The following is a 26,161-nucleotide window of genomic DNA, read 5'->3' as shown; positions in this document are numbered from 1 at the left end:
AAATTATTCTTTGTGCTCTGACTAAATAATAATATTCTACCACAACTAACCATCTACTTTCTTCACATTTCACTTAGGAAGAAAAATCTCCCATTAAACTTTAAGGAAATATTAATGCTTATAAACTATAAGGACAAAAATGTTGGGACACATCATGTCTACAGCTGTAAGATGTCCTGTTCATTCTGATTTAACATATGAACATCAATATTTATGACATTTATTACTATATAAAACTATGTAATTTCAGTGATTCTCAGTCAAAACATTTCACAGCTGCATTTCTAACTAAGTGTACTGATGAAGTTTAAAACTGTATAAAATTTACCTTTTGCTGTTTTTGGCTTTGTCTCTGTTCATCTGTGTTTTAGTATACAGAGCAAATATATAAACGCATCATGTACAGTGTTTGTGTAACTCCAGACACATGGCCCAACATGTGCTCATGATGTCGTATAATAGTAAAACATGGTTAATTCTCTGGACTTATAAACAAACTTTGTGTCCATCTCTGTGAGTGAGCACTTTCTCAGTGGTCTGATGATTCCACCTAGAACACAGTGTGTCATGTCCAGACGCTGCTCAAACAACGTTCACAGTTTTCAGACACTCTTATACTGGGGACAATAAAAAGACACCTCCAAATGGCACATTTCCTCACATGTCATCATGACACAGATGTCGCAAATCATGCAGGAACAGTTCCAGATAATATCCCATAGCTCTGTGTCAGAGGAGTGGAAGAACATCCTGCAGGCCACAGCGGACAATGCTGTCAACTTGATGAGAAGACCATGTGTTGCTCTACAGGAAGCCAATGGTGTGTACCGAGGTTAATATTGTTAAGGAAAACTAATGAAATGACGAAAACTAGAATTGAAAAACATTTTCGTTAAATGAAATGAATAAAAACTATAATTAAAAGAAAAAACGATAACTGAAACTGTATTGTGTGTTTACAAAACTAACTAAAACGTATAAAAATTATGGATAAAATTCCCTTTGTTTTCGTCTTTGTCAATGTTGGATTGATACAAAAGTGATTTATTTCACTCTAGCAATTTTAGCTAGCGGCACCATACGGTTCTTCACGCTCCGTCACTTGTGTTCACTTGTGGTTTCCAGTCGTCTTCTGGTCCCCACTCTACCTGGAAACATGGAGACTAAAGCAGCAGAGTCCTGTCTGGGACTGATTTGAATAGGAGCACAGAGAAGAAGAGAAAAGAGACCACTGAACTACAACTGAACTACAACTGAACTACAACTGAACTATAACTAAACTACAACTAAACTACAACTAAACTACAACTGAACTACAACTGAACTACAACTGAACTACAACTAAACTACAACTGAACTACAACTGAACTACAACTGAACTACAACTGAACTATAACTAAACTACAACTAAACTACAACTAAACTACAACTGAACTATAACTAAACTACAACTAAACTACAACTGAACTACAACTAAACTACAACTGAACTACAACTGAACTACAACTAAACTACAACTAAATTAAAACTAAGCATTTAGAAAACAACAAAAACTAATAAAAACTATCAAACCTGCTCTAAAAATGAATTAAAACAAACTGAATTAGAGAAAAAAAGGCAAAACTAAATAAAACTAAACTAGAATGAAAAATCCAAAACTCTTAGAACCTTGGTGGACACGTGAGATATGGAGCTGTGATTTCTTTCGACCGTCCCCAAAACGTCCACATGAACTTCCCTGAACACCACACACCACTCTCATGTTCTAACAGACAGTCATCTGTACCACACTGATCAACAGAATAAACTGTGTGCGATTTAACATATAGTGCAAAACCTATTGCGATTAAAAAGTTAAAGTGTCACATGATACGTTAATATTTTTGCCCAGTGTACATTTAATTATTTGATATGTCGTTGAACTAATGATGATAGCCCCTGGTTAAGTTCATGGATAGGTTTATGACTAGGTGAGTCAAAGAGCCTTCAGAAGATGGTTGACTGAACACATGTACGTTCACATCCCAGAATCCCACAGATCTATAAGAGAACATGTAGGACATGAAAAAAATACAGAAAAATTCTTCATAAATGGTTTCTTGCAAGAGCCTCACTGTTTGTGTGGTACTGTAGATGGAAGAAACATGGGCTCCAGCTGCAGGGGCTGGATCTCCCACTCAAACAGAGGAAGTGAGTTCATCAGTAGGTATTCAGATGATTGTATTTGGCAGCTTCACCACTAGATGCCGCTCATTTCTACACACTGCACCTTTTAAACAGGTAGTATATCTGTCTGAAGGGTAGACAAATGTGTTGTGATGGTTTTCTGATGCCATCACAGGGCAGTTCTTCCATTTGAACTGATGAGTAGTAAACTTTATGAGTATAAGGACAGTATGTTCAGTTCCACACGCCTGAAAAAACCAACTTGGACACGTATGCGCTGCAGCCGTGCTTTCATACAACATTCCATTCAGATGCACAGGATGAAGCGCTCTCACATTCTTCACTAGACTTCTCAGATCCCCCTCTCAGACCTCTTTCTTGGATCCTGCTGTCTTTAATCCTTCAGGGCCCTGAGGCTGTAGCGGCAGCGCTGGCGGGTTGTAAGATTCTCAAAGAGATGGCACGACTGGAATCGGAGGCTGAGTCTGCACGGAGTATGAAGGAGGCCAAGTATGAGCAGTTTGCCCTTGGTGAGTCCACAGACTGCACACTGACAACAACCGACAATGTGATCTGAAACATAATCATCAAAGTAAGGGTTTGTTCCATTCACTGACCTCAAACAAATGTTCTTTTTCAAACAGATGGAATGAAATATGAGTTTGAAATCACACATTTGTCACATGCAGCTAAATGTCTGACACTGTTCCTATCATGACAGATGTGTTTGGAGAGTGCTACTCCAACAGTGAAGACAGGGCTTACGCTTTGTTGGTGAGGAGAACACACTGCTGGAGCAAATCTACAGTCCTTAATTTGGCAACTGAGGCAGACGCCAAATCCTTCTTTGCACATGATGGAGTTCAGGTAACAAGGGGACACAACCATATGTTCATTTGGCAGCGCTTTAACTTTTAACCACTGGTAGACATGTGCATCCAACAGCCTCATGAGGACACATTAGGTACTTTTACCTTTGCTGCTCGCTGGGCTCATTCATTTCTTACACCAGTGTTTTTCAACCTTGGGGTCGGGACCCCACATGGGGTCGCCTGGAATTCAAATGGGGTCGCCTGAAACTTCTAGTAATTGATAAAAATAAAATCTTACTAAAAAAAATCTATGGTGAGTTGACAGAGACAATCCCAGTCCATACTAGACAAACTGCAGCACTGTGCTTCTGTTTGTGTCACATGTTCACTGTGGTCAGTTTCAGATGCTGCAGCTCTTTCATCATTCATAGTTTCAGTTCTTGTTTGTTCAGTATTAATTGTCCTCCTTGTAAATCCCAGCTGGACTGACTGGACAGATCCTGAGCCTTTAATCTACACCTGGATTTACTGCCTCTGTCCACAATAATAGACATTATATAGACTAAATGTCCACAATAATAGACATTATATAGACTAAATGTCCACAATAAGAGACATTATACAGACTAAATGTCCACAATAATAGACATTATACAGACTAAATGTCCACAAAAAGAGACATTATACAGACTAAATGTCCACAATAATAGACATTATACAGACTAAATGTCCACAATAATAGACATTATATAGACTAAATGTCCACAATAATAGACATTATATAGACTAAATGTCCACAATAATAGACATTATACAGACTAAATGTCCACAATAATAGACATTATATAGACTAAATGTCCACAATAAGAGACATTATACAGACTAAATGTCCACAATAATAGACATTATACAGACTAAATGTCCACAATAATAGACATTATATAGACTAAATGTCCACAATAAGAGACATTATATAGACTAAATGTCCACAATAAGAGACATTATATAGACTAAATGTTCACAATAATAGACATTATACAGACTAAATGTCCACAATAATAGACATTATATAGACTAAATGTCCACAATAATAGACATTATACAGACTAAATGTCCACAATAATAGACATTATATAGACTAAATGTCCACAATAATAGACATTATATAGACTAAATGTCCACAATAATAGACATTATACAGACTAAATGTCCACAATAATAGACATTATACAGACTAAATGTCCACAATAATAGACATTATATAGACTAAATGTCCACAATAATAGACATTATACAGACTAAATGTCCACAATAATAGACATTATACAGACTAAATGTCCACAATAATAGACATTATATAGACTAAATGTCCACAATAATAGACATTATACAGACTAAATGTCCACAATAACAGACATTATACAGACTAAATGTCCACAATAATAGACATTATATAGACTAAATGTCCACAATAATAGACATTATACAGACTAAATGTCCACAATAATAGACATTATACAGACTAAATGTCCACAATAATAGACATTATACAGACTAAATGTCCACAATAATAGACATTATATAGACTAAATGTCCACAATAATAGACATTATACAGACTAAATGTCCACAATAACAGACATTATATAGACTAAATGTCCACAATAATAGACATTATATAGACTAAATGTCCACAATAATAGACATTATATAGACTAAATGTCCACAATAACAGACATTATATAGACTAAATGTCCACAATAATAGACATTATATAGACTAAATGTCCACAATAATAGACATTATATAGACTAAATGTCCACAATAATAGACATTATATAGACTAAATGTCCACAATAATAGACATTATATAGACTAAATGTCCACAATAATAGACATTATACAGACTAAATGTCCACAATAATAGACATTATACAGACTAAATGTCCACAATAATAGACATTATACAGACTAAATGTCCACAATAACAGACATTATATAGACTAAATGTCCACAATAACAGACATTATATAGACTAAATGTCCACAATAACAGACATTATACAGACTAAATGTCCACAATAATAGACATTATATAGACTAAATGTCCACAATAACAGACATTATACAGACTAAATGTCCACAATAACAGACATTATATAGACTAAATGTCCACAATAATAGACATTATACAGACTAAATGTCCACAATAACAGACATTATACAGACTAAATGTCCACAATAATAGACATTATATAGACTAAATGTCCACAATAATAGACATTATACAGACTAAATGTCCACAATAATAGACATTATACAGACTAAATGTCCACAATAATAGACATTATACAGACTAAATGTCCTCTAACATTTATGTTTGCAACATAGTATAGCAAACTATGACATGATCAAAAACAAATTAATTTTAGCCAAAAAAAAAAAAAAAAAGTGTCAGTTTTAAATGTCTGGGGTCGCCAGAAATTTGTGATGTTAAAATGGGGTCACAAGACAAAAAGTTTGAGAAGCACTGTCTTCTACATCCTTGCACTGATATTACAAAGTCATGACTGAAAATTGAATTGGTATTGCATTGTGTCGCTTTACAATACCATTATAAGTCATGTACAAAGTGTTTATGCCACTTTGTATGTCATTATTAAAGTGTCAGAAAGGGCTGTCATACTGTTTTCATCCATGGACTTGGGCTCAGTATTCCACAAACCAGCAGACACATGTCACATGTGAAAAGCACTGCCAGTGCAATATGGAACCAGTGGTCATTAAATACTCCTCTCCTGCTAAAAACAACAGCTGTCAGTATGTCACAGGATTATTTTACCACTCTATTTCAGCCAGAGAGAAAAACGTAGATTGATGAAGTCAATATTTTTGAGTATGTGGGGGTTGAACGTGATTGTATTTTATATAGGGGTGCTTTTATGAAACTGGGTACATTTTGGTACCTGGCACTTTGCCTGCTTTTTTTGACCCAATTATAAATGACAAATGTAGACATATTTCCCCCCAGGATGCACCTAATGATGACCTCAGATAAATGCAAAAAAATTATACTCATACTCAGAGCTATCCCAAAACTAATGAATTTTTAATAAAATATTGGGGCCAAGATTGGGACAGGAAAAGCTACTTAGATGGTGTGCATTTTACCTGGAACACACGGCTGTAAATGGTCTTATATACCACTATAAATAAAGAGACTGTGTTAAGTGTGATGATCCTTGTGGTTTTTCTAATCAGACATGCATACGTCAATTCCCAAAATGCACCTGTGAGAGAGTAAAGATATATATATATATATATATATATATATATATATATATATATATATATATATATATATATATATATATATAAAAATAGTAATGCATAATTTTTGTGTCCTTTTTATCGTGTTACATGCAGATCTTGGTATTAAAAATAATGTAAAATAATCTAAAAATGTGTTTTATCTGAAAAATAGTTTCTCTTTTATCTGAGTAAATATTTGTTTTTAAAATAAACCCAAAGTGCTTTCAAACTTGTTTGGTAACATTCGTCTACATCTGGTTTGAATTTTTCGCCCCTCTGTGCTGTTTTTAGGACCAGTTTCATAGAAGCACCTACAGACAAAAAACACGTGTAAATGGTGACACAATTCAAATGGGATGAAAAAAAAGTCTGCAGTTCATATTTTCCTGAAGTTAGAAGCCCCTGTTCTATTGTGGTAGTAAAGACGACTTATGACCCTTTGGCCTTCTCTGTAGTTACACATGGTAAAATAACGGACAGCGTTAAAAATCTGTGTTTTCAGAACTGTCCTGGATACATAAACTCCATGAGAGAGGAAAAGCAGTGTCATAATTTATATATTTATGGTGAAAACACACATGAACACATTTTTTGAGTGTAATCGTCGATGATAAATTAACATGGAAACCACATATTGCTTATGTAAAAAAAAAAAAAAAAAAAAGGTGTCTAAAATATTTCTGTATTGAATAAAGCAAAATATGTGTTAGATTATAAAGCAATGAGAATTGTTTTATATTGTTCACTTGTTCTGCTGTATTTGAGTTATTGTATTGAAGTATGGGGTAACACATATGGAACAAATTCAAACCAGATGTAGACGAATGTTATGAAGCAAGTTTGGAAGCACTTTGAGTCAGTTTTAAAGATAAATATTTACTGAGATAAAAGAGGAACTATTTTTCAGATAAAACACATTTTTATATTATTTTACATTATATTTAATACAAAAATCTGCATGTAACAAAGACACAAAAATTATGCGCTACTATTTTTTTTAAAAATATCTCGTTATTCTCTCACAGGTACATTTTGGGAATTGAGCTAATTATGCTAGGCAGAGTGTTTCACAAAATGACCGCTGTTGCAAAATCATTTGCGATTTATATGTGATTAAATGGGCAGGTTCTGCATGTAATGCAAGTGGACACAATGGGTTACATACAAAACCTGGAATGAGACTGAGATTTGTGAAAAACCTGCATGTCTGATTAGACATGCTGAGTAGAAAAACCACTAGGATCATCAAATTTAACACCATGTCTTTATTTATAGCGCTATATAAGACCATTTCAAGAGGTGTTTTCCAGATGACTTGCACTGACACCTGGGTAGTTTTTCTTGTCCCAATTTTGATCCTATTTTGGCCCCAATATTTTATTAAAAATTCATTAATTTTGGGATGGCTCAGAGCAAGAGAATAATTTTTTTTTAATTTATCTGAGGTCATCATTAGGTCCATCCTGGGGAGAAATATGTCAACATTTACCTTTTATTATTGGGTGTAAAAAGCTGGTAAAGTGCCAGGTACCAAAAAAGACCCAGTTTCATAGAAGCACCCAGATATGAGGAGCACAAAGCCAGTGTTTTTATGACAGAAAAGAGCAATAAGAATAATGTACAATGTTAATTTTAGGGAAGGTACAAAAGAGTTGTTTATTAAATCAGGATTATTTTAGTTTACAGACTTAGCTGAATTAAGGACATTGTTGGTTGTGTTTAGAGTCAGAAACAGACTTTTGGCTGCAGATTTGCAGAGCTGATTTGTTTTAGTTTGACAACATGAAAAACATAGAAGGAGGTTTAATTTGAAACAGCAGAGGGTCAGGACTGATGTACAGCAAATGTGTGTTTGTGTTGTGGCTGTCAGAATGTGGAAGAGAAGAGCTGCACAAATATTTTTCACTTTTAGAGGTTATATACGGAGAGAATAGATGCTTTATGGAAACATGTAATGAAATAGTTTTACTTGTGGATTTTGGATTTGTTTATTTTCACTGACTTGTGTAAACTGTTTTTTTTACTGTAACAGCTGGAACGACAACTTATCTGATGGAAGCAGATGTTTGAAGAAAGGGGCAGGGATTATACGTGTTCTTCACCCTGCTCCTTTCCAACTATTTAGATTGGAAAAAAGCAGTTAGAAAAAGAAAAAACAAACAAAACATGAAGCTGGGGTGTAGCAGACTAAAGTGAAATGAATGAGCTGTAGGTGTATGAGTTAACGAGGTACTGTGTTAGCTACAGTTTGGTGTCGTTATCCACTTTTATCCATCTGAAGTCAAAATGCTTCAGCTTAACTTATGGAAATGAAGCTGTCCAGCTGATGTTTGGATATTATCAGTGATAAAACCCTGCTGCACACATTAGTGTCACAACTGCACATTCTTCCTCCTGACGCCTCATGTCTTATTGACTGAATCAGTTTATTCCTTTTATCTTAAAGTCTCAGTTTTTCAACCCAAGACCTTAAAAAAAAACAAACAAAAAAAAACAAAAACAAAAAAAAAAACAAACAAACAAACAAAAAAATAAATAAATCTTCCTTCTGGTTTCTCTCTGTGCGTCCTGGCACATGGCAGCTTTTTTTAATTTTGGCTAGAGGAGGAAGATGACCAGGAGGCACATTCATACAATACAAAGTCACCAAACAGCAGTTCATTTTCTCCCCTACTGGTGAGCAAGGCTTAAATGTGATGTGTTTTGTAAACGTTAGCTCTCTGTAGTAGTTTAGCTCACTTCATTTGATCCTTTTATCAGTCATGTTAAACCGTTTAACCCTAACCTCCACCAGTGACCAAACACGTCTGCTGATGGAAAATGGAAATAACTTCTAAACCATTAATCCTATCAATCCGTGTCAATAATTGGTGTAAAATACAGTTCTTCATCTTTTCATGGTCATCAGATATGACCATATTTGGACGTTCAGAGGCTCCATAGTTACCATGGAAACACCATCATCTTCTCCAACACTGCTTCACCAGTCCAACCCATGCAGTTGGATCAGTGCCAGTGGATGGACACACTGGGTTTACGTTCACTTTATGATAACTTTGCAACAAAACTCACTTTTTCTTCAGTTTTTCTTCTGTTTCTATATGATAACCTTTGAATTAACTCTGAGTTTTCATGGATATCTAAATCAAATATAGGAAATTAAATACAGGAAAATATATGATTAAGAGTAAAAAATGTGAAATATAGAGGATTATATTATAATAAATGGTGATAAATCACTCAGGAAAGGTTAAATAGACAGAAAAAAATCATCTGGCCGTTGCTACAAAAGTAGCACTGGGTCTTCATGGGTTAAAACCAGTTAATTATTACTGGGAACAGAGCGTCATTGTGATGTGCCTCATCAGTACCTTATGATGAATTAAAAGAAAAGTTAAACAGTTGTACCTCAGTCGGTTAGCCTGTCTACATGCATATCAATACTCTGATTATTAACAGATTTATGGAGTAATCAGATTATTCAAGTGATCCTGTAAACAGCAGGATTTAATATGTTTTATCAGATAACAGCAGTAATCGGATTATGAGGAATCACATTAAAACACCTGGATTTCTCCTCAGTACTCTGATGTATTCCTGCTTGAATACAGGTTAATCTGATTTATTTTGTTCTTTTATATCTGCACGTGTAAAAACAACTGAAATCATAGAAAACTGAAGTTCCGTGGTCAAACGTGAGCAGAAGTCAATAACAGGAAGTTTGAGTCTGCAGTCAGTATGTACGTATGTACTCCGAAAGAAAAATAATGGACTGAAATGATCGCATTTTCTTAAATGCATCAGATCTAATTATTATTACAATTATCTGATTACTCCCATTTCTTTGATTTTTAAGGTCATGTAAACAGTTTCAGTGAATGCGATGCCAAATGAAACATTTTCAGTTTTAAGATTTGCTGGTAGTTGTTAAATGGTAGAATTTTTTCCAATAAATAACAATAATGAAGCTGACAGTTTTAAATGCTGTTGTGGAAATGAAAGAATTTCAGTAACTGATGAGATCCGAGGTTTGACAGTGAGAGTAAATGTCACAATGAAGCCAAAAACAGGTCAGTGTAGCCACTTATTAGTAGAATTTATTCATGACCATGTTCTGTTTCTATGTCCTTGATCACTCATTATTAAATGGTATCATGTAATTCCACCTGGCAAACACAGTGTCTATTAAACCTTTGACAGACAAGTTCTGTTTTACGACAGGAGAAAGCTGTTCTAATATGACCTTTAAATGCCTCATCTTTGCACAGTGACATGAAAATGTTTGGAGGATAAAGGAACATCTGCATTTGTTTCACTGAAGCAGTGAGGGGATACTTTCATGGAACTGAGCATTTACTTTAGAAAGCTTACAGTGCCCTCCTGTGGCAAGTTCTGGAAAAAGATGAGGCCAAAACCTGGTTTTATGTGTTGGGAATAAGAATCAAAGAAAATACACAGTATGAATGTATATGTGCATTTGTTTGTGACAGGGTCATTTAAATGCTTGTAAATGTTTCCAAGTGAAGAAAGTGGATTCTGCATTTGACGCTCCATTATGCAGTTAGAAGTGCACTCCTGTTGGACTGTATGTGAACCTTCAGGACTGTCCTGTCTTCTGTTAAAGGACTAAAACACACATGTCTGTATTTACTGTTCACACACTTGCATGTTTATTTTTAAACCACTGACTTTCACACCTTTTATCCTATCACTCCAGTAACTCCAGCACTGGCTCTACTGCTCCAGTTCTTTAATTAATATTTATTAAATATTCCCTGGGTACACTCACAGCTCAGCAAAACAGCTTCTGTTTTTATGCACCCTGATCATGGAAGGAGCTCCACCACACTGTCCAAATACAAACTGCCTCATCTGTTCATACCTTTAAAGAGAAGTTTGTCATGAACAGAAACAATATTAACCTGAAAAGGCACGTTTTATGGATGTCACTGGTAATGCATGGCCTGTTTGGATTAGCAGTGACTCTTTTTAAAATTTATTTTCATTCCTTCTCTTTTGATTATTTCCATTTTGTTCTTTGTGCTTTACCAGCTGCTTATGCTTGTGTCTGGACCTCTCCAACAGAAGACCTTGATCTCAGGGGGACCTCTGTAACTGAACAGAGCAGTGGTTCCAACCTTTTTAGACTCCTGACCCCATTTTAACATCAGGACATTCTGGCGACCCCAGACATTCAAAACAGAGATTTTTTTTTTTTTTTTTTTGTTGCTAAAATTAATTTGTTTTTGATCATGTAATAGTTTGCTGTACTATGCTGCAAATACACATTAATGTTAGAGGACATTTAGTCTGTATAATGTGTATTATTGTGGACATTTAGTCTGTATAATGTCTATTATTGTGGACATTTAGTCTGTATAATGTCTATTATTGTGGACATTTAGTCTGTATAATGTCTGTTATTGTGGACATTTAGTCTGTATAATGTGTATTATTGTGGACATTTAGTCTGTATAATGTCTATTATTGTGGACATTTAGTCTGTATAATGTCTGTTATTGTGGACATTTAGTCTGTATAATGTCTATTATTGTGGACATTTAGTCTGTATAATGTCTGTTATTGTGGACATTTAGTCTGTATAATGTCTATTATTGTGGACATTTAGTCTGTATAATGTCTATTATTGTGGACATTTAGTCTGTATAATGTCTGTTATTGTGGACATTTAGTCTATATAATGTCTATTATTGTGGACATTTAGTCTATATAATGTCTATTATTGTGGACATTTAGTCTGTATAATGTCTATTATTGTGGACATTTAGTCTGTATAATGTCTATTATTGTGGACATTTAGTCTGTATAATGTCTGTTATTGTGGACATTTAGTCTGTATAATGTCTATTATTGTGGACATTTAGTCTGTATAATGTCTATTATTGTGGACATTTAGTCTGTATAATGTCTGTTATTGTGGACATTTAGTCTGTATAATGTCTATTATTGTGGACATTTAGTCTGTATAATGTCTGTTATTGTGGACATTTAGTCTATATAATGTCTATTATTGTGGACATTTAGTCTGTATAATGTCAATTATTGTGGACATTTAGTCTGTATAATGTCTGTTATTGTGGACATTTAGTCTATATAATGTCTATTATTGTGGACATTTAGTCTGTATAATGTCTATTATTATGGACATTTAGTCTATATAATGTCTATTATTGTGGACATTTAGTCTGTATAATGTCTATTATTGTGGACATTTAGTCTATATAATGTCTGTTATTGTGGACATTTAGTCTGTATAATGTCTATTATTGTGGACATTTAGTCTGTATAATGTCTATTATTGTGGACATTTAGTTTGTATAATGTCTATTATTGTGGACATTTAGTCTGTATAATGTCTATTATTGTGGACATTTAGTCTGTATAATGTCTATTATTGTGGACATTTAGTCTGTATAATGTCTGTTATTGTGGACATTTAGTCTGTATAATGTCTATTATTGTGGACATTTAGTCTGTATAATGTCTCTTATTGTGGACATTTAGTCTATATAATGTCTATTATTGTGGACATTTAGTCTGTATAATGTCTGTTATTGTAGACATTTAGTCTGTATAATGTCTATTATTGTAGACATTTAGTCTGTATAATGTCTATTATTGTGGACATTTAGTCTATATAATGTCTATTATTGTGGACATTTAGTCTGTATAATGTCTATTATTGTGGACATTTAGTCTGTATAATGTCTGTTATTGTGGACATTTAGTCTATATAATGTCTATTATTGTGGACATTTAGTCTATATAATGTCTATTATTGTGGACAGAGGCAGTAAATCCAGGTGTAGATTACTGCACAAAGGCTCAGGATCTGTCCAGTCAGTCCAGCTGGGATTTACAAGGAGGACAATTGATACTGAACAAACAAGAACTGAAACTATGAATGATGAAAGAGCTGCAGCATCTGAAACTGACCACAGTGAACATGTGACACAAACAGAAGCAGTTTCAGCTTGAGTTTTTCCATGTTTTTTTTATGTGTGACTGTCTCTCTCAACTCACCATATATATATATATATATATATATATATATATATATATTTTTTATTACTAAGGTGTTTTTGTTTTTTTTTTAACAATTACTAGAAATTTCAGGTGGCCCCATTTGAATTCCAGGCGACCCCATGTGGTGTCCCAACCCCAAGGTTGAAAAACACTGGAACAGAGGATAAAATAAAAGCATAAGTCAGAACAGTGGAGGCTTGTCCATAGAGGGTGTTAAGGTGCCGCCCCACAGGTCTCACATGAAGAAGAAGAAGACAGGAATCACCTAAAAATAATTTGACAAAAACATTAATAAAAAGATTTTTTAAAAATGAGCGATATCTGATACAGCCTGATTACTGTGGATAATCTGCATTCAAGTCTACTGTAAACATTTTTTCAGTCATTTAATGAGCTTTCAATACGCGTTTCCTGTTTGGAGCGCAAAAATCTGCCCCTTTACCCCCTTCACCATGTAGACTCTGATTATAAATGGTGTGTGCACAGTGGACCCTCCTCCAATACTGTAATGGGACTAGTACAAAGGCTGAACCCAAATGCCAGACCAGAACACAGATGACCAATTGAGAGTGTTTATTAAACACAATCACAGTAGTAAAAACACAGCACAAAATAGTTAACACGTCTGTGAAGGCGTGTGATACTGGACTCTTCGTCCGGGCTGTGAGCGGGGAATATGGATGGTCAGCACGGCCGAGCCGGAGGATTCCCGTCAACACCCCGACTAGGGCAAAACAGAGGATAGTCAAAAAACAAGCCAGGTCATACACAGGAGGGCAATTCAGGAGGCAACGGGACATGAGGGAAAGGCTACTCACGGTCAAGGTCCAGGCGAGGGTCGAAACACAAGGTAACACGTTGGAGGCTGAGGTAGTCAGGGAACAGGCAGAATCAGAAGTCGAAGTATGAACCAGGTCAGAACCAGACGAGCAGGCAGACGAGGAACAGGCAGGATCGGTGGTCGGAAGGCAAAACGGGTCAAGAACGGGCAGACAGACTGACAGGTATCCAAAAACGCTGGTAAGTGAGCACACAAAGGTAGAACACAAACTGGCAAAGAAACAGGGGAAAACACAGGGTTTAAATACACAAGAGGGAGGGAAGACAATAGGACACAGGTGGAGATAATCAGGGAGGAGTCAGGTAATCAGGAGCAGGTGAAACAATCAAGGAGGGGAAGTAAAGACACCAGACATGACACAAGAGGGAAACTGAACAAAATAAAACAGGAAATGACAGACACAGTCTGGGAGCAGACATGACAGTACCCCCCCCTCTAGGGGACGGCACCGGACGGCCCAGGAACCTCCGGGTGGCGGCGATGAAAGTCCCGGATCAGGTCCGGGTCCAGGATGTAAGAGGCGGGCACCCAGGAACGCTCTTCAGGGCCGTATCCTTCCCAATCCACCAAGTATTGAAATCCTCTTCCCCGGCGACGGGCCGCTAGGAGCCGGCGAACAGTGTAGGCTGGACCTCCATCAATGATCCGGGGCGGCGGTGGTGGCTGGGTGGGAGGAACTAACCGGCTCTCCTTAGCCGGTTTAACTTGACTCACGTGGAAGGTAGGATGAATCCTCATGGTCCTAGGTAGCTTCAGACGGACAGAGACAGGATTAATAATTTTTGAGATAGGAAATGGGCCCACGAACCTGGGTGCCAATTTGCGGCTCTCCACCCTCAAGGGAAGATGACGGGTTGACAGCCACACACATTGGTCGCGCTGGTAGACTGGGGCTGGAGTCCTGTGCCGGTCCGCAGCTGTCTTGTAGACCCCCGAGGCCTTTAACAGAGCTTGTCTGGCGCGATTCCAGGTCCTCTTGCATGTCCTTATCAGGGCCAGAGCTGAGGGGACACTGGCGTCCTTCTCCAGGGCCGGGAACAGAGGAGGTTGATAACCACAAACTACATGAAATGGAGACAGACCAGAAGAAGCACAGGGCAGCGAGTTGTGGGCGTATTCAACCCAGATCAGCTGGCGGCTCCATGAAGCAGGGTTGTGAGAGGCCAAAACTCTAAGACCGGCCTCCAGCACCTGATTGAGCCGCTCAGTCTGACCGTTGGACTGTGGGTGATAGCCCGAGGACAGACTAACAGATGCCCCAATAAGGGAACAAAAAGCACGCCAAAAACGTGCGACAAACTGAGGACCTCTGTCCGAAACAATGTCTCTGGGAAAACCATGTAATCGACAGACATGATATAACATGGCCTCTGCTGTCTCCTTAGCAGAGGGGAGCTTAGGTAGTGGAACAAAGTGAGCCATCTTCGAAAAACGGTCAACAATGGTCAACACAGTGGTATTTCCATCTGACGGGGGCAGCCCCGTCACAAAGTCTAGTGAAACATTAGACCAGGGTCTACTGGGAACAGGTAGAGGGTGTAATTGACCAACCGGAGGTTTATTGGAGGTCTTACACGCAGCACAGACAGGACAGGCAGCGACATACTCCGCCACTTCTTTCTCCAAAGCGGGCCACCAGAAGCGCTGTTTAATAACAAACGCAGTCCGCTGAACTCCCAGGTGACATGTCAGCCTGGATGTGTGAGCCCAGTGGATGACCTGCGGGTGGAGGTGATCAGGGACAGACGGTCTGGCGGAACGCCAGCCGGGATATCACAGTCTTGTAAAGCATCAATAACAGATTTCTCAATCTCCCACTGCACCGCCCCCACCACACAGGTCTCAGGGAGGATAGGTCCTGGTTCAGAATCAGAGTTGACGGGCATAAAGAGTCTAGACAGAGCGTTAGGTTTCACATTTTTAGAACCAGGCCGATATGACAGTGAAAAGTTGAATCGTGTAAAGAACAGAGCCCACCTGGCCTGACGGGAGTTGAGTCTCTTAGCCAACCGCAGATACTCTAGGTTTTTGTGATCCGTCCAGATCATGAATGGTATTTCGGTTCCCTCCAGCCAGTGGCGCCATTCCTCCAGGGCCACCTTGATGGCTAGCAACTCCCTGTTGCCGATGTCATAATTACTCTCTGCTTTCGACAGTCTCCTGGAGAGGAAAGCGCACGGGTGAAGTCTGTTGTCCTTTGGGGAGCGTTGCGAAATGACTGCCCCAACCCCCAGATCAGAGGCGTCCACCTCCACAACGAACTGACGAGCTGGATCCGGAACCGACAGAATGGGAGCCGAAGTGAACGCCCTCTTCAGCTTCACAAATGCTGCGTCAGCTTCAGGATTCCATCTGAAAACGGACTTTGGAGAGGTTAGAGCATGCAAAGGGGCAGCCACACTGCTGAACCCCCTAATGAACTTCCTGTAGAAGTTAGCAAATCCAAGGAACCTCTGGACATCCTTACGACTGGTGGGCGTGGGCCAATCCCTGACAGCACTGACCTTGTCTGGGTCCATCTGGACACTCCCCTCCGCGATGATGAAACCCAGAAAGGAAACAGACGGGCGGTGAAACTCACACTTCTCAGCTTTTACAAACAGTTGATTCTGGAGCAGTCTTTGGAGCACCTGGCGGACATGCTGGACATGTGACTCCTCATCCGGAGAAAAAATAAGAATGTCATCCAGATACACAAATACAAAAACATTGAGCATGTCACGTAACACATCATTGACTAATGCTTGAAAAACAGCGGGGGCGTTAGTGAGACCAAACGGCATCACTAAGTACTCATAGTGTCCGCTGGGGGTGTTAAAGGCAGTCTTCCACTCGTCCCCTTCTCTGATTCTCACCAAGTGATATGCGTTACGGAGGTCTAACTTGGTGAATACTTTGGCCCCGTGTAATAGTTCGAAGGCTGAAGACATGAGGGGTAACGGATATCTATTACGGATGGTAATGTCATTAAGGCCACGATAGTCAATACAAGGGCGTAGCGTCTTATCCTTTTTGTCGACGAAGAAAAACCCTGCCCCGGCTGGAGATGAGGATGGACGAATCAGGCCGGCCGCCAGGGACTCATCAATATACTTTTTCATAGCGGCCGTCTCCGGACCAGACAGAGAATACAGCCTCCCCTTAGGGGGGCAGGTACCAGGACGCAAATCAATGGCACAGTCATACGGTCTGTGAGGGGGCAGCGCAGTAGCGCGTGACTTATTAAATACCTCTTTAAGGTCGTGATAACACTCGGGTACCTTACTAAGAGCAGGGAACACCGTCTCCAGCTCCTCCGGAGAAATGACAGGAGCCACAGTGACCTGGACTGGCTTGGACGGAGGGTCAGGATCCCGGACCCCCTCACGACAGGAACCACACCCCTCTCCCCAAGCTTGGACCTCCCCCGTTTGCCAGTTAATACAGGGGTTATGGAAAGAAAGCCAGGGGTGACCTAATATGAGAGGGTGAGAGTCAGAGTGGTAAATATGAAAACTGATTTCCTCAGAGTGACCATCTTTGAACCGGACAGTAACTGGTTGAGTCCGTTGAGTCACTCTACAGATAATGTGATTGTCTAAAGCCCTCGCCTCCAGGGGCCGACTGAGGTGGAGCTGCTTAGCTAAGTCTTCATCCATAAGATTAGCGTCTGACCCGGAGTCTATCAGGACTGGAAGCTGCAAAGACACAGAACTAGAGCATATACAGACCAAGGGCTGAACACGAGAGGCGCTGGACACACAGAACGTTCTGCTCAAAAGAGAGTCCTCACCTGCCGTCATTCTAGGCTTCACTGGGCAGTTGCTGACCCGGTGCCCCTCCTGACCACAGTAAAGACACAGACCAGCCACCAGACGGCGTTGACGTTCTTCTGCTGACAGACGAGTCCGACCCACTTGCATCGGTTCCACCTTCGAACCCCCGCTGGACTCAGGTACTGGGTGAGGGGGTTCTGAGTGGGGCTTACTCACGGAAGGCTGGTGGTTCCATGATGGTTCTGGCTGCCAAAACGCCGACTGGTCAGAGACCCGAATAGCAGCCTCGATGACATCATCCAGTGAATGGAGTTCCTGCCGGAGCGCCATCTCACGACCAACGGTGCGGTTGAGACCGCTCTGGAACGCAGAGATCAGAGACTTCTCGTTCCATTCAGATTCTGCTGCCAACGAACGAAACTCACTGATATACTGCCTTATGGGGCGATCTCCCTGCCTCAGCCTCATGAGTCTTTGACCGGCCTGTGGTCCACGGATAGGATGGTCATAAATCCTTTTTAGCTCAGCCATCAAACTCGAGGCTGACTGAGTGATGGGAGACCCTTGTTCATAGGCTGCGTTGAAAAGGCTTAGAGGAGGACCTTCCAACAGGCTAGCAATATATGCAACCTTAGCTAACTCATTAGCAAAACGGCGGGGCTGGGAATCAAAAATGAGCTGGAGTTGCGTACAAAAATTACGGCAAGTATCAGGGTTACCTGTGTACTTAGATGGAGGTGGGATGTTGGGTTCCTCCAAGGCTTTAACGGGTGAGACAGAGTTAATATTCTCGACTGGCGGGACCGGAGCAGAAGCCTGGTTACCAGAATACTGGGAAAACTGAACGGACAGCTGATTCATCTTATCCATTAGGGAGTGCAAAATCTGTTCATGTCCCCCTAAGCCTTGCCCCTGGGACCGAACTGCCTCCCGGACCTGGTCTAGGTCTGCTGGGTTCATCTTATTGGCCAGTTTGTACTGTAATGGGACTAGTACAAAGGCTGAACCCAAATGCAAGACCAGAACACAGATGACCAATTGAGAGTGTTTATTAAACACAATCACAGTAGGAAAAACACAGCACAAAATAGTTAACACGTCTGTGAAGGCGTGTGATTCTGGACTCTTCGTCCGGGCTGTGAACGGGGAATATGGATGGTCAGCACGGCCGAGCCGGAGGATTCCCGTCAACACCCCGACTAGGGCAAAACAGAGGATAGTCAAAAAACAAGCCAGGTCATACACAGGAGGGCAGTTCAGGAGGCAACGGGACATGAGGAATAGGCTACTCACGGTCAAGGTCCAGGCGAGGGTCGAAACACAAGGTAACACGTTGGAGGCTGAGGTAGTCAGGGAACAGGCAGAATCAGAAGTCGATGTACGAACCAGGTCAGAACCAGACGAGCAGGCAGACGAGGAACAGGCAGGATCGGTGGTCGGAAGGCAAAACGGGTCAAAACGGGCAGACAGACTGACAGGTATCCAAAAACGCTGGTAAGTGAGCACACAAAGGTAGAACACAAACTGGCAAAGGAACAGGGGAAAACACAGGGTTTAAATACACAAGAGGGAGGGAAGACAATAGGACACAGGTGGAGATAATCAGGGAGGAGTCAGGTAATCAGGAGCAGGTGAAACAATCAAGGAGGGGAAGTAAAGACACCAGACATGACACAAGAGGGAAACTTAACAAAATAAAACAGGAAATGACAGACAAAACAGAAAAGACAGACACAGTCTGGGAGCAGACATGACAAATACAAAAGATAGGAGAACCTCAGGGCGCAAAACCTGCACCTAAGCCCCGCCCTAAGGAGTAAACGTCACATCCTGAAAAGAATCCAAACCTTCCTCAGAAATGGAATCAGTGCATAAGTCTGTATTTAATACTACAGACGTGTATGAGCAGCAGGACGGTTCAGAGGGTAACACTCCAGGTGTGGATGTGGGAGACCGGGGTCCGAATCCTGGCACAAATGGTTGACATCTTTCAACCCTTACACTGATTTTCTGTTTTTTAATGCCATGTATCTACCTGTACAACATTCAGCCCTGGACTGAATGCAGTTTTATTTTTATTTTTATTGAAATTGTATGTTAAAATAGTGGCACATGTGCTTTGGTGTATCCTAGTGGTGATTAGGGATGTAACAATATGAACATTTCATATCATGGTTATTGTGACCAAAACGATCAGTTTTCATTATTATCGTGGTATTATTGAAATTGTGCTCAAAATGTTCAAAAAGTTCTAATACACACACTGAAATAATTTAACCAATTTGTATTTTGAAAAAAAACAAAAACAAAAACAAAAAACAAATAAAATAATCAGCACAATGTACTTTTTGTTGCAGAAACATTTAAATATTAACATGTAAACATCAAACATACACATGTGTATTAGAGATGGGACCTTATGGACACTGTTTGACCATTTTCCAGATCAAGTTTGAGTTGTTTTAGTTTCTTTTTCAGAGATAGATAAATAGTGTTTCTCTCTCTCTCTCTCTTTGTCTTTCAAAGTGCGCTAATCAAACACGGTTATCATGATAATTAGAATTTAAACGGTAATACTAATCGTTGGGAATTTGACCGCAGTTTATTGTTATACCGGTAATGGTTACATCCCTAGTGGTGATATGTGGTTATAGTGCATCTGAAAACTGATGTGCACACCCCCCCACCAAAAAATAATTTCACCAGCCGCCCTGAGTCAGAAGTTTCCATGGTAACATCCACGTTGGTTTCTACTCGATAATGGCACATTTTTACTGCAGGCTCTTCTCACAAAGATCTGGTGGGGAGCGATGACAACAGACACAGCCATCTCCAAACTGGTGGTGTCCTTCTTCTGTCCGCCGCTCATCTGGACCAACCTCATCAAGTTCAGGTGATCACAGTTGGACTTAGCGCTGCACTGACATTAAATGTTGTCCACAGTGCCTCTAATGCACAGGTGTCAGACATACCAGTCCAATCGGCCTGTGGGATCAATGTGTGACGAGCAGAAATTACACTGAACATATTCACAGTCATTTTAGTTCCAGCTCCACATTCAGCCCAGTCTGAGGTCCAAGTGGGTCTGATTAGTAAAATACTATCACAGTGACAGATCAATAATGACAGCTCCAAACGTCTTTTCTTTGTTTTAGTGTAAAAAAATAAGTCAAATTACATGACAGTGTTTACATTTACAAACTATCCTTTCCCACAAAAATGTGAATAACCTGAAATACAAAGGCACAGACGCTCTGAGACCTTCCAGTGCTATGGTAGAGGTTTTACTGGTCCTGCCCACTGCAGATCACACTGGGAAGACGTGGCCCCTGAACTAAAATGAGTGACGGCCCTGCTCTAATGTGTACTTCGGCATAAACTCTGCTGTGTGTTCTGTAGTGATGAGGAGGTGGATCATCAGAGTGGGCCGCAGCAGTTTGCAGAGCTGGACAGTCTGGACACAGAAAAGGCATTACTCCTGACTGACGACAACCACCCTCTGTGAGTTTGTATTTAAAGAACAGTTCAGTGTCTGGTACGACATCACACCCTCTGCACATAATACTGGAGCTTTGACCACTACTGAATGATACAATGCAGCACCGACATCAATATTTGTTATCCCACTGGAATGAAAAATAGATTTTTTTCTCAAAATTATGACTTTGTTCATTAAAATAATGAGCAAAGATTAAAAAAAAAAATGTAATTCTTAATATGGCAAAATTGTAAGAAAATTCCAGAACTGTAAGAATGGAATAGAATAGCATGGAATAGGCTTTATTGATACATTAAAAGATATATATATATATATATATATATACATATATATATATATATATATATATATATATATATATATATATATATATATATATATATATATATATGTACACAGGGTGGGGAAGCAAAGTGTACAATATTTTGAGGCAGGGATTGAAAGACAGTGTATGACCAATTAGTTTATTGAAAGTCATGAGAATTTATTTGCCACAAAAAAATGTCCATAATAGAAAATGTTTTTATTCTATGTGTCCTCCTTCTTTCTCAATAACTGCCTTCACACGCTTCCTGAAACTTGTGCAAGTGTTCCTCAAATATTGGGGTGACAACTTCTCCCATTCTTCTTTAATAGTATCTTCCAGACTTTCTGGTAATAGTTTTGCTCATAGTCATTCTCTTCTTTCCATTATAAACAGTCTTTATGGACACTCCAACTATTTTTGAAATCTCCTTTGGTGTGACGAGTGCATTCAGCAAATCACACACTCTTTGACGTTTGCTTTCCTGATTACTCATATGGGCAAAAGTTTCTGAAAAGGTATGGATAATAGTGTTAGGTATGATTATGACATCAGTATATGTTTGGGTTCAAAACAATTGACGAAGTGCCTGCTGAGAAAAAACAACTAAATGTTCAGTGTACATTTGGCTTCCCCACCCTATATACAGTACAGGCCAAAAGTTTGGACACACCTTCTCATTCTTCGCATTTTCTTTATTTTCATGACTATTTTCATTGTAGATTCTCACTGAAGGCATCAAAACTATGAATGAACACATGTGGAATTATGTACTTAACAAAAAAGTGTGAAATAACTGAAAACATCTCTTATATTCTAGTTTCTTCAAAGTATCCACCCTTAGCTCTGATGACTGTCTTGCACACTCTTGGCATTCTCTTGATGAGCTTCCAGAGGTAATTCATGAAAAAAGGTGAACGACACGCACATCCAAAATTAGAGGTGTGCCGGATCCCAAAAAAGTAGAACGTGAGAAAAAATAAAGGAAGGTCCGCACAACCAGTGAGCTCCCAAACCATTTAATCGTGACGTTTCGGGCCAAGGCCCTTCATCAGACTGAGGACTCAGTCTGATGGCCCGAAACGTCACGATTAAATGGTTTGGGAGCTCACTGGTTGTGCGGACCTTCCTTTATTTTTTCTCACGAGCTTCCAGAGGTAGTCACCTGAAATGGTTTCCTAACAGTCTTGAAGAAGTTCCCACAGATGCTTAGCACTTGTTGGCCCTTTTGCCTTCACTCTGCGGTCCAGCTCACCCCAAACCATCTCGATCGGGTTCAGGTCCGGTGACTGTGGAGGCCAGGTCATCTGGCGCAGCACTCCATCACTCTCCTTCTTGGTCAGATATCCCTCACACAGCCTGGAGGTGTGTTTGGGGTCATTGTCCTGTTGAAACATAAATGATGGTCCAACTAAACGCAGACCGGATGGAATGGCATGTCACTTCAGGATGCTGTGGTAGCCATGCTGATTCAGGTTGCCTTCAATCTTGAATAAATCCCCAACAGCGTCACCAGCAAAGCACCCCCACACCATCACACCTCCCCCTCCATGCTTCACGGTGGGAACCAGGCATGTAGCATCCATCCGTTCACCTTTTCTGCGTCGCACAAAGACACGGCGGTTGGATCCAAAGATCTGAAATTTGGACTCATCAGACCAAAGCACAGATTTCCACTGGTCTAATGTCCATTCCTTGGGTTTCTTGGCCCAAATAAATCTCTCGTGTTTGTTGCCTCTCCTGAGCAGTGGTTTCCTAGCAGCTGTTTGACCATGAAGGCCTGATTCACGCAGTCTCCTCTTAACAGTTGTTGTAGAGATGTGTCTGCTGCTAGAGCTCTGTGTGGTATTCATCTGGTCTCTAATCTGAGCTGCTGTTAATTTGCGATTTCTGAGGCTGGTGACTCAGATGAACTTATCTTCAGCATCAGAGGTGACTCTTGGTCTTCCTTTCCTGGGGCGGTCCTCATGTGAGCCAGTTTGGTTGGAGCGCTTGATGGTTTTTGCGACTGCACTTGGGGACACATTCAAAGTTTTTGAAATGTTCTAGACTGACTGACCTTCATTTCTTAAAGTAATGATGGCCACTCGTTTGTCTTTACTTAGCTGATTGGTTCTCGCCATAATATGCATTCTAACAGTTGTCCAATAGGGCTGTCAGCTGTGCATCAACCTGACTTCTGCACAACACAACTGATGGTCCCAACCCCATCAATAAGGCAAGAAATTCCACTAAGTAACCCTGACAAGGCACAGCTATGAAGTGGAAACCATTTCAGGTGACTACCTCTGGAAGCTCATCAAGAGAATGCCAAGAGTGTGCAAGACAGTCATCAGAGCTAAGGGTGGATACTTTGAAGAAACTAGAATATAAGAGATGTTTTCAGTTATTTCACACTTTTTTGTTAAGTACATAATTCCACATGTGTTCATTCATAGTTTTGATGCCTTCAGTGAGAATCTACAATGAAAATAGTCATGAAAATAAAGAAAATGTGAAGAATGAGAAGGTGTGTCCAAACTTTTGGCCTGTACTGTGTATATATATATATATATACATATATATATATATATATATATATATATATATATATATATATATATATATATATATATATATATATATATATACATATATATATATAGATAGATAGATAGATAGATAGATAGATAGATAGATAGATAGATATAGATATATAGATATACTGTATGACAATGTAAGAAAATTTTAAATCTAAAAGTAGTGTAAAAAAGATGTGCAAATATATTGTCAGTGGTGTATGAGTGTGTGTGAGTGAATGGGTGAATGTGAGGCTTTGTAAAGCGCTTTGGTACCATGAAGGTGTAGAAAAGTGCCATGTAAGTGCAGATCATTTACCATATATCATATACTGGCACATCATAAGTGCCAATATACGCACACACACACACACACACACACACACACACACACACATGCATATATATATATATATATAATATGGTCCCAAGTTGACCATTAGTTATTATTAGTGGCCATGTGTGTGTTGGCTGTGCCATCTTCCATCCTTTTTACACTGTAGGTCAGTATGTCTGAGCTAAAACCCATTGGTCTGCTGACTTTAGAAATGATAGAATAAGTAGATTTAGCTACTTTTGTTCTCTTGAATAAACCCAATAAGTATAACTTACATGATAATTATGAATTAACTATTTAAAAATTATAAACCACATACAGGATATTTGTAAAAAAAAAAAAAAAAAGTCTTTAATTCAAATACAGTTGGTTGGTTTAGTAAACTTTTATCTGTATTTACAAATCAAAGTCCAGACAGCACCAGTCGTGTTGTGAATATAAAACCCAATGAAGCATACAGACCCATTCCAGTCATATTAGAATTAGAATGCACTTCAGGATCCACAGTCTCAAATGCACTCTGAGTTAAAGTGCAAACCCAGAAGTGACAGAAGCCAAAGAGTTTAGCTTTATCAGCTGTTATTGTTCAGTTCAACAGGTGTTCTGTGGACCCATGTTGTTCTCTTTCCTCCTGCATACATGGTGCCATTTATCCAATTAAAACACTCAAATGTGCTGCTCAATTAGGACAGTAGTGACATTACTTTTGATACTTCTGCCACCTGTACTTTTTGAAATATTATTAACCTCATAGCATAATTGCCTAAGTCCTATTTTTGGCCAAATTGTGAAATCTGTGTGACTTTACTCTCCGAACACTGCTGCTTCATTTTGAAATATTTACTGTGTCCTGAAAACTAGATGACTTAGGTAATTATGCAAAGAAGCTAACTATATTAAGCATTATTTTATCCCTTTGAAAATGAATGGTGAGTGTTGTGACACACTTTAGCTTTCAGTGGTTTGACATTTAACAAAATACCTTGGCCTTTATGCCCTTCATCAGATGAACTTATTAAACTGAAAAATGTAGAGTATTTGTGCACTTAAAGGGAGTACTACGTTTAAAGCTGAGTAACTCACTTTTGCTGATTTTTTCAGCCCAAAGCAGCCAGCGCTCCTCCCATCTCTGCCTTTTCCCTGGGCTCATACACAGGCCATGCACTGTCATTGGCTGATTCCTCTGCACATGCTCAGTGCAGCCTGTTCACACACACACAGGTGTTGGTTCACTTAGCGCTGTCAGCTCACACTCACAAGCTCAACGTTCTGATCCACTGGGCTGTACTCCACTAAACCATTTCAGCAAATATTCAGCTCACATGCAGGTTTTTTTTTTCCCACTTTATGCTTTTTACAGTTCTTCAGTTTTCATTTTGCACTTAAGCAATACTCACTAGCTTAAAGGGTCACTGGAGGGAATTTTCAATCGCTAGCTGTCTTAAAGATCATGTTTCATGCAAGAGGTTCTGTCAGGAAACTTAGATTGTAGCCCACTGACAAGTACATGTGAGTACTATCACTGCTCCATC

The 26,161-nt window shown here is 39.4% G+C and overlaps 1 protein-coding gene across 1 annotated transcript in view; it reads left to right on the top strand.

Annotated features, from left to right (window-relative positions):
• Positions 1–26,161, top strand: part of trpm5 (transient receptor potential cation channel, subfamily M, member 5) — a 130,772-nt gene that overhangs the window by 65,430 nt on the left and 39,181 nt on the right. Inside the window, exons 13-16 of the mRNA XM_030159819.1 lie at positions 2,573–2,696; positions 2,888–3,033; positions 20,712–20,824; positions 21,331–21,432. Coding sequence (XP_030015679.1) covers positions 2,573–2,696; positions 2,888–3,033; positions 20,712–20,824; positions 21,331–21,432 — 485 coding nt within the window. The remainder of the gene's footprint in view (positions 1–2,572; positions 2,697–2,887; positions 3,034–20,711; positions 20,825–21,330; positions 21,433–26,161) is intronic.

The sequence above is a fragment of the Sphaeramia orbicularis genome, chromosome 3 (assembly GCF_902148855.1).
Source record: "Sphaeramia orbicularis chromosome 3, fSphaOr1.1, whole genome shotgun sequence".
Taxonomy (NCBI): Eukaryota; Metazoa; Chordata; class Actinopteri; order Kurtiformes; family Apogonidae; genus Sphaeramia; species Sphaeramia orbicularis.
Note: the sequence above shows the minus strand (reverse complement) of the source record. Positions and strands in the feature narration are given on the sequence as shown.